At 48.3% G+C, this 10,201-nt stretch overlaps 1 protein-coding gene across 4 annotated transcripts in view; it reads right to left on the bottom strand.

Moving 5' to 3' along the window:
- FUBP3 (far upstream element binding protein 3) overlaps positions 1-10,201 on the bottom strand; it is a 51,751-nt gene that overhangs the window by 18,775 nt on the left and 22,775 nt on the right. For 3 of the 4 annotated variants that reach the window (XM_046666309.1, XM_046666326.1, XM_046666335.1), the window contains 6 exons: positions 8,795-8,828; positions 6,382-6,431; positions 5,943-6,014; positions 4,612-4,669; positions 2,462-2,624; positions 1,169-1,267 (listed from right to left, as the gene is read on the bottom strand). In XM_046666309.1, the coding sequence (XP_046522265.1) occupies positions 1,169-1,267; positions 2,462-2,624; positions 4,612-4,669; positions 5,943-6,014; positions 6,382-6,431; positions 8,795-8,828 (476 nt within the window). The remainder of the gene's footprint in view (positions 1-1,168; positions 1,268-2,461; positions 2,625-4,611; positions 4,670-5,942; positions 6,015-6,381; positions 6,432-8,794; positions 8,829-10,201) is intronic. The other variant, XM_046666316.1, reaches the window with a different exon arrangement.

The raw sequence follows: 10,201 nt of genomic DNA, 5'->3' as shown, positions 1-10,201 counted from the left end.
CCTATTTCCCGGGGACAGACACAGCCCTGCACCGCCGCCACGCACATTCCTGCTCACAGGAGGAGATGGAGGGAAGAATGCCCCAGGTGACTTAACTCAGTCCCTCTGGGGCCAGCGCGGTGGCGCAGCGGTTAAGTTCGCACGTTCCGATTCTCGGCAGCCCAGGGTTCACTGGTTCGGATCGGACATGGCACTGCTTGGCAAAAGCCACGCTGTAGCAGGCATCCCACATATAAAATGGAGGAAGAGGGGCATGGATGTTAGCTCAGGGCCAGTCTTCCTCAGCAAAAAGAGGAGGATTGGTAGTAGTTAGCTCAGGGCTAATCTTCCTCAAAAAAAAAAAAACTCAGCCCCTCACTGCTTTCCGCAACTGGGGCTGTCCTCTGTGGCTGGGAGCTCAGGACACAGGACGCTTGCTACGAGGGCACACACGTACATGGCGGTGGCACCTTTGCTCACTTCCCACCTCAGCTGGAGGTCTTGAAAAAATGGGCCGGGAGACAGAACAAGCAAATAAAAGCCAAACAAACCTTGCCTTGTAGGTCAACAAGTTGAAAACTGCGTCTGGTCAGCGCTACGCCGTCCAGTCAAACCTTTCTCATCTAGGAAAATGCTCTGTATATGCACCGCCCTCATGTGGCTCTTGAGCACTCAAAATATGGTCAGTGTCAATGGAGAACTCAATTTTCATTTAATCTGAATTAATTTAAATTTCACATGTGGCTGGTCGCTCTGGAATCAGGCAGCACAACCCTAGATTCTTTTCATCATCAAACCCGGCTTGGGAAAACAGTTCACCTTAAATAAAGGAACATCTGTTTTTAATTTTTTTTTTTAAAGGAGATGTCCACATGCTCGAGTTGTCAGTACCCCACTCTTTCTTCCTTTTCCTCCCCAAAGCCTCAGTACTTAGTTGGACATCCTGGTTCTAGGTTACTCTAGTTCTTGTATGTGGGACGCCACCACAGCATGTCTTGATGAGCAGTGCCTAAGTCTGTGCCCAGGATCCGAACCAGTGAAGCCAGGGCCTCTTAAGTGGAGCATGTGAACCTAACCACTCGGCCAGGGGCTGGCACTATAATTTCTTGAATGACATCAAAGCTCTACAAGTTACTACCAAGTGGCAGCCCACACCCAGGACCTGCCCGATCCATGGTTTTTTTCCTACCTGTACTTTAAACGGGTCTCCAGTGATGCGAAGAGGCTTATCTGCTCCCGTAGGCAATGGGCCATCCTGGATCATGACCATTTTCACACCTGTCCGCTCCTGTGGGGGCACAGGCACAAATACAGCCCTCGCTGTCATGAATAAGAACCTAGGATGGCACCAGAAGCTGCACAGGGTCGGGTCACGTCCATAGTAAGCCATGTCCCACCTACTACAAGGCACTGCCCTGCCCCAGCCCATGAAGCGGGCCCAAGAATGCTGCCACACAGGCCGTGCTGGAGAGCTGCCAAGTGAGATACAGACAGCCACTTCCCAGAACTCTCCTCCTCCTCCAGTCCCTAGGACATCCAAACAGTAAATGAACACTAGGCACAGAGCACAGTGCTCTGTTTAACATCGCCAGGTTGGAGCTCGCGCACAGCCAGGAGAGGGAAGGGCTGCTATTTCCCCAGTTCACAGACGAAGAGGCTCTGAGGCAAGCTGCCCAAGGTTCCCAGGGCTGATGTGTAGGGGACCAAAATCTGGATACTGGGATTCCAGACCCCGGACTCCTAAAGTCCACACTAGCGTGCCTTCCATGGTCCGAGGACTGGGCTATGACAGAGCACACAGGCACGTCACAACCCGACCTGCAACTTCAAAAGCCCAAAAGCTCTGAAATAAAAATTTGTTCGTAACTAATTTCGCAGCACAACTAACCTGAACTCAAGTAAGCATATTTCCAGCCCTCACTGAGCGTGACACTCAGCCACAGAAACACGCATGTGATTAACAGGGCGCAGCCCCAGCACTCGCTGGGGTGTTAAACCCTGAACCTGTCCGGCCCCACGTGTGTCAGAGGAGGGGCTGTGGAGCTACCAGCAGTACTGTTCGTGCATCATCTGCTCAGGAACGGGCTCTCTGCAACGGGTCTCAGAGAAATAGAGTGTAACGGGTCTTCTTCCATCTTCCTTCCGCCAGGGAGGCCGGCCCTTCCCGACTTGTACAGATGAGGACCCGAGTCTTCAACGAGGACACGAAGTTATTCAAGATCTCACAGCTAACGAGGGGTGTGCTGCTGGCTCAGAGCCCCCACTCTGGACACGGCACTTTTATCTGAGATGTTGCTGTCAGGCGGTAAAAGCGACCCTAACAGGGCTTCACCGCCACGATGGCTGCTCAGGTCCACGGGGCCCAGGGCTCGGCAGCACACCGGAGCAGCGGGGGGACGCCTGAGTTAAGACAACAGCTCCCACACGGGGAGGGAGGCGGCTGAAGGCCTGCTGAGGGCTGCTCTGCTGAAGGCTCACCCACCTGCAACTGCTTTATTGTCTCCCCGCCTTTGCCGATGACCAGGCCCACTTTCGACGCGGGGATGAGAAGCTCCTGGATGGTGCTGCTGCCGTCCACGTCGTTATGAAAGCCAGGGCCATTCCGACAGCGGTCTACAATCTGGCCCAGGAGCCGTTTGGCTTGTCTTTGGGAGGGAAGAGAACCAGGTCTGAATGAACGCTCTGGGTACCCAGGAAAAGGAAGCAGCCCCGGGGGGGAGCAGGAAGGAGGAAGGCAGCCCTCCATCCAGCTCCAGCTCCTGCCCCACAACCCGCGAGGGCTCTGCCATCCGCCACACCACTGGGCTGGAATTGAAAAGTAACACACACCACAATACCAACATGCCAACACAGCCCCTCCCAGTCTGCCCTCTGCCCGTGCTTGTGTCTTGTATTCACTCCACAAACACGTCTTGTCTCCTGAGAATGCTAGGTGCTCTGGTGACAAAGACCACTTTTGATTCCTTTGCCTATCTCTCTGTTCCCCAGTCCAGCATAACCCTTCTCACAGAGCAGACACTCCACAGACATTTGTTAAATAAGGGAAGAGAGAGAACAATGAGAAGGAGGGGAAGAAAGAAAGCAGGGGTTAGTAGTCATCATTTGAATTCCCAAACGCCACACTACTTCTCCATAGCCAACCAGACTGCTCTGACTTTTAAGCTCAGGCTACGAATCACCAGTTGGGTTTCAGGGGTGGAGGGGCGGCAGCAGAGCCCTGAAGCAGCTGGACAGTCACACCCAGCTGCTTGGCGCTGTGCACGCCGATGTTCAGGACCCCGCATCTCACCTGCCGTGCTGTTTGGTGCTGACTTATCTGGAGGCGGGGGGAGGAGCTGCGGGGCTGAAACATGGCAACCCAGCCTACCGAGGTCATCTGTCGGCCACTTCCCTTTTCTGCACCAGAAGCTCCCCTGCTTGTCACTTGAGGTATTTATTCTTTAAGTCACCATGTACACTCTATTTTTTGGTTCCTTTAAAAGGGAAGAATTCAGCTACTTAACAGGCTGGCTGTACTGCGCACTGAAGGAAATCGAACCGTTTCCTCCTAAAGTTACAATCCCATTGCCTTGACTGCTTGGGGAGAACAGGAAGCAGGAGCGGGTAGAAGAGGAGAAAGAAAGGAGAGAAAGGCAGGAAACAGACGCTGCCTTTTGTAGTCTTCAGCCTTTGTGTACAGACATCAGCCTCGTGTATCTTCTCAGTTACAGCAGCTTTTTAATATTTTGCTTGTGTACTAGATTAACCTGTGTTGGAAGAAAAATGCCTCAGCTCCAGCAAAACCATCCCGCTTGCCCTATAATGCACACCTGCCAGCGATATTTATTCTGGTTCACTGCTTGCAATGTTACAGCAGAACAAGAAAATTCAAACTCATCTGGGCTCCCTGAGAAATGGAAACAATAGAACAGCCCTACCTATTGAGCCAGACATAATCTCAGCACCCCGTCCCCAAATGCAATGCTACTCAGTAGATTGAAAGAGGAAAGCGAGCAGACTCTAAGTTAGTACATCCCCTTTCCCCAGGAGGTTCTTGGATTTCTGAGGCCTGCACCTGGTACTAGGCTCTGAGCATGCGTATTCCAGGGTAAGAAAGCAATGCTAGTCTTAAGGCTGTTGCAAGGGCCCCAAAACTCAAGACACCCTCTGGCCGATCCATATGGCCCTCTGAGTGGAGCAATGGCCAGGAAGAATCAATGTATCTGGTTCACAAATACCAGAAGGGCCAAGGGATCAGCCCCAGGCAAAACTCTGGTACCAGTACTCTCACTGGTTCACACAGTGACAGGCTTATGAATCAGACCTGCTCGGGTAAAGGAGGTATTAACAAGGAAGAAGTAAGCTGATTAGAGCATTCAGGAGGGGTGGGAACCTGGTTTATGAAGTAGATGTTATGACAGTCGTGAGATACTCTGTAGGGTTTGAAAAAAAGGTGATACCTTGTGTGTTTAAGGTAAAAGAAAAACTCCCCTGGCATGGCAACCTCTGAGATCCTTCTCTACAGAAGCATCTACTTCGGTGGCCAGACTGCAGCATAGATCGACAGCGCTCAGTAACAGTTCTGCCTTCCCATTTCTCCCCATTTGGGGAAGGAGGAAGAGTGAAAGGAAAAAGTAAATAAAATAAACTTACTCAATACTTTCTGGGGTTCCGGTAAGTACACAGGGCCTCTCTGGAATCCCAGAACTCTCTATAAGAAGAATCAAGAAGATGAGGTGTGTTGGTGGGCATCAGGCAAGCGTGCACTCTGCCTCTGTGCGCACTGTCTCTCCGGGCTGCTTCCTACGCAGCCCCACAGAAGCCCAGGCTCCCAGGAGAAGACAGTTTGCTTCCACTTGTGGAGACAACATGAAGCTGGGAGCTCCACTCTAGATGCTCAAAGGAGAAACAAGTCCTGCAGGGGAAGGTGAGAGGCGCGGCAGGGGTTTCTGAGTTGGCCCTAATTACCAGTCTCAGCTTCATTTCTGACCCACTTGTGGGCAAATAAGTGTTTGAGTCACTTAACCCGCTATTCCTCAGTTTCTTCATTTGCAGCGTGGTTTCATGGTCATTTGTTTGCAAATAGCTCTGAGGTACAGTAGTAAGGAATTTCATTATATGCACATTAGGATTATTACCAATTATTGCATGAATACCCCAAGAGATCAGTGACATCTATGTGGAACTGGTTCCAGGCCATTTGACAAGAGAGGAAAATCTTACTTTTCAACACCACCCATGACGCTTTACTTTGCTCCTAAAAAAACTGTCTCTTAAAATTCTTACTCAAAAAAAAGAGAGAAATACCTAATAGCAGTTACTGCCTTCGAGACACTGTAATAAGTATCTTTTAAAATGACAAAGATTTCTCTAGTTGAATATTCACCAAACCCCCTCCTCCACTGTGGAAAGAGGTCAAACTCAAATTAGATGCTAAAACTATAAATAAAATTAAAACTCTTCTTCCTCTATCCGTCTCTGTCCATATCGCACGGTCAAAACGGACAGAGCTGTGAAAGGTCCGAACTGCGTTTAACACGCGCTCATTTAGCCAGAACCCCCAGCTGGCCTCCTTCCACAAAGGGTAGGGCCTGCTAACCCAGGGGAGCCCGTGAGAAGCCCCCAGGAGGGGTCTCAAAGCCACAGGACTCCTCCAGGCCCCAGCATGCCTGGAATCACGTTCTGGTGCAGAAAACAGAGGCCCTACACAGCAGGTGTTCGGGAGGGGCCGTGCCGGGCCACGGATTGTGAGTGTCTCCCCGAGAGGCCAGATGGGCGGCCTCATGTCGGAGCCCACTTCTGCCCTGGTCTTTCTGGCTCTCATCTGGGAGTCCAGCTCCAGAGGTGCAAGGAAACCAGCAATCACATGTACTTACCCAGGCCCCTAAATTTCCAAGCAACAAGCAAAGGTACTGAATCTGGACAACTCTGCAAAATACTAATTTCTATCAAACTGAGATATATGAAAAAACAAAAGCCCTTACCTGAAGCAATCTGAATTTTGCAACCCGACTCTGCTTGAATCCGTGAGATCTGCTCCCCTCCCCTGCCGATGACTGAAACAAAGGGAACGGGGTCAGGACACGCCCTCATTCCATGCTGAACTACGGACGAATGACTTCACTGATTCAACACATATACACAGTGCACTCAGCACTACAAGTCAGCTTGGCCTCAGCGAGCCGACGGAGATCTTACGTGGAGCACAGCCGACCGAGGCAGGCACTCTAGCCCAAGTGAGAACAGAGGCGGAGCAGGGGATGGGGTGGGGCACCCAGGGCCTGGAGGGGGACCTGCAGAGCTTCTGGGTGCTAGAGGACATAGTGTGCAAAGCATTCTGCTACAGGAGACACTCACACTGAGAGATCAAAAGGAAAAGAACAGACAAGAATTAGGGGAAAAGTGGATAATGCGGATACTTACTAAATCCAACCATTTTATCAGGCACTTTGAATTCTTCTGTTATTACTGCCCTAAAAACAAAGAACATTTTGGAAAGACATATAGAATAAAGAATTTTTCAGCCATTTTAGGTTCCCCCAATTTCCCATATTGGCAATGGTGGAGGATAAAGGCTTAAAATGAATCACGCCAATCCGGGCAACTAGTCCCCAGCCACGAACAAGAGCACCATCTAATGAACCCTTCGGGTGATGGCTCCTTGAAGAGACCCGAGCCTCCCCACCCTTGCGTTGGAGGAAGAAACCTCTGGTTTTTCATGAAACCATCAACTCCACTAACATCTGCCTTTTCTTCATACACCTACTCCCAGTACTGCTTAACACTGAAGGATCCTTTGGGGTTTGGAGAACGCTTAGATTTGTATTCTGGTCTCCTCTCTAGATGAAGAGATACTCAACTTTTCCGCAACATTCCTTCTTTCCCATCTTGTCATTGCTCTCTCTCCTACCTCTAATTTATCTATGTCTTTTAGGATGAGATGGCCTAAGCGGAACCAGTATCCAATGGAGGCCTAACCAGTGTTGACCAGGACAGAATAATTACCTCACTTACTCTGCAAGGTCCTTCTGTTAAACGCTATCCCATTCACTATGGGTCTTTTTTTTTTTTAAACAACTACTGTACTGGCTCTTTCAAATAAACCTTCAAATCTGCCACCTAGAGTAGTGTGTACAATATCCAATTTGCCCAACACCCCAGAAAGCAATTAAATCTAAACATGTACCTTAGGAGGAAGCTAAGTTTAAAAAAGCTAAGTTTAAAAAAAGGTAAGCACTTTCAACCACCCCTCACATGGCTGGATTTCCACACATCACAGAAAGGACGAACAGAGTGCATGTTCAGGGAAACTGCAGCACTCAGAAGCAATGCAAGAGGGTCAACAGCACTTGCCACAGGATCACCCTGACGAGCCAACAGCCTTCTCCCCGTGGAGTTTACACCCTCAGCTTTATATCCACACAGGGATTCTCTCTACCTCTTGGGATATTCGAGTTCCCCCCGAATTCAGGCAATTCTGGGGTTCCTAATCAGTCACACTGTGGAGGACAAGGCCACGCCTCGGATGGCCTAATGCACGCTGAAACAGACACGGGGCCCTGCTGGGACGCGTTTCCTGACTGTGATGAAGGCTAACAGTGCCCTGGAAGTGCAGCCGCGAGGCCGCTGCTCACATATGTAGCACAAGCTGTCTACGTTCAGAAATATTCCCTGGGGAATTTACTAGAAAGGGTTAAACACTATCACAATACAAAATGTCATGAAACTCAGGCAGTTCCTCAGCCCTCAGAACAATTCTGGCCGACTTTCTTTGAGGAAGAAATGTCGTAAGATGAACTGCTTTGAGCTTCCTGGAAGACAAAGCTCTATTCTAAATGCAAGGCTGAAATGTGCGTAACGCACTAAGTATACACATTTTGGAAAGCAAAATCCTGGCAAATTGTGGCTTTATAGGAAAGTTACATTTGATACTGACGACAATCTCATTTAAATTAAGTCATTAAAAAACAACAACAACAATGATGACAACAAACCCAGGATAAATCTTTTGGTTAAGGGATGCCTGGTGATTTCTAGAAACTCCCAAACATTTCTGTAGAACACAAGAGGACATAATTGTGTCATCACTGGTGAAGGCTAAGGATAGCATGTTACAGTGACGGACACACAGCACAAACTGTCAGCCACTAGACAAGGGAAGCTGTGGCCTGGTTCCCTGCAGGCTTTATCCTTTTTGAAGGATAACGTTGTGGCCAAATATCCTATCTTACAGAATGGTCTTTTAAAAGCTTGGTCTTTGTATCTCTCTAAATCCTCAATGTTTAAGGGAAGGCTGTGAGGGGAAACCGAGGCAGGGAAACAACTGGGCACTTATCCAAGGTTCGCTGGCAAGTCCCTGTCACTACAGCAGGGGTGGACCTCAGGGTTTTGGCTTCCCAGGCCTGGGTCTCTTGAGTACCAAAGCTCAATCTGCGAAAGCCCGACAACTCACACCTCTTCGGACACCTTTTCAGGTGAAGAGGTTAAAGATTCATAGAAAAAGTCTAAATCCTGGGAAAACCATCACAGCAGGAGGGAAAATTTCCCATTCTCTCCTATTAAATTAAACGTCCGCGGGCAGAAAGAGCAGCTCTGACATTCTAGAAGTCTTTTACGTCTACATACAATAATGGCTGATTTTTAATACCTCGTACCAGTTTATCCCTCAAGCTTACACTGTCTTGGAAAGGGCTACAAAAAACTTGAGTCTTAAAGAAATCTAGCCCATGGTTTTTCACACTCTCAACCTCTGACTTTCTAACACTCTAGTACAGATGGTGGATCAATAAACAATTAGAAATGATCAATAAATAATAAAACATAACCCACTGCTTACCTTTGATGTACCAGGGCCCCTAACTGGTTACCTACTGTGGCAAAGAGAAAGAGAAAAGAAAAATCAAAGCATTAGCACGGATAAACCAACTTCATCCTTACACGAGTTCTTAGCATTTCAGGGGGGAAAAAAGAAAAGGAGAAAGCAAGCAAACAGTAATTTAGGCTCAGTGGCTGAAATGAATGCGTTATCTGATACGAAACAGGAGGGGATGTCTTGATCAACACAGTCTCTAACCCAGAGTCCAGCTGAATGCAGGATAAGAAATTGATCTGTGTGTCCACACGCTGGGCGGCCTGGGAGAAAATCCTGCTCACCCAAATCCCTGTCACCTCCTACTCCCTCCCCTCTGGACCCAAACTCATGTAAAGACGGAGGGTCCTTCTCTTTGTAAAACAAATGAGAAGATTTAACCTCCTGGCTCAGAAGCGTGGTGAAGGACTGCTCCCGCAGCTGCCGTCTCCAGGAACACGCACATATGTTCTGCCAGCCGCGGGGCACCCGCTTTCTCCCTACCCTCCCAAGAGCATAAACAGCTCAAGGAGAGGATTCGGCCTCCTCCCTCCTCGAGCCTCTTCACTGACCCGCTGTAGCAGTCTGCATGCAGTGGACACTAAGAACAAGCAACTGCCTTTCAAGCCCATTTCACAGAGACAACAGTGCCAAATAGCCTCTTATTATGAAAACCAACTCTGTAATCACATTCCCACAAAACCACTTTAGCTATGCTTTTTGTTCCAGTTTCTCCTCTTTCAGCCATTGATGAGTGTCTCCTTCACCAGCCATCAGCAAAAATGATTCTGTGGTGTTTCTCTTCTGGAAAATGCAGCCCAAGAAACACAGTCAGCAGACAATGAAAAAGTATAAATCCCAAACATATCAGAAAGAACTGAATGAATCTTACAATATGCTAACAAGAGCATTCAAACATCCATCTCTGGGGAAAGTTCCAAGAAGGAGCGAGATGAGCTAAGCGGGGAAGATCAATCACAGCAACTTCAGAGCAAAGAGTGAAATGGGTAACATCTGAAATACAGGAAGCCAACTGCTCGTCCTTCTGCTTGAACTTAAGCCTGTCATTCTCTGACTGGACAGAAACTGGTCAGAAAAAGACAAAAGAAAAGAAACCAAATCATAATATTTCAAAAGGAGAAGAAACAGCATAGAGAAACAATGCTAGCAAAAAGTAAACGAAGCTATGAGTCAATACCATATTTTTCTGGATCAATAGCAAGATAATGGTCTGCAGCCAAAACATTGACATTACATACTGTTAATCTGCTTATCTCAGGGATAAGAGAATTGTTTTTTATTGACTCTTAAAATTTTCTTCTTGCATTTCCACTCTGAATATGACAAACGCTCTCACTTGGGGTAGATAGTGTTCACGATTCTCATTCCATGAGA

The sequence above is a fragment of the Equus quagga genome, chromosome 1 (genome assembly GCF_021613505.1).
Source record: "Equus quagga isolate Etosha38 chromosome 1, UCLA_HA_Equagga_1.0, whole genome shotgun sequence".
Lineage (NCBI taxonomy): Eukaryota > Metazoa > Chordata > Mammalia > Perissodactyla > Equidae > Equus > Equus quagga.
This window is presented reverse-complemented; position numbering and strand designations above follow the sequence as displayed.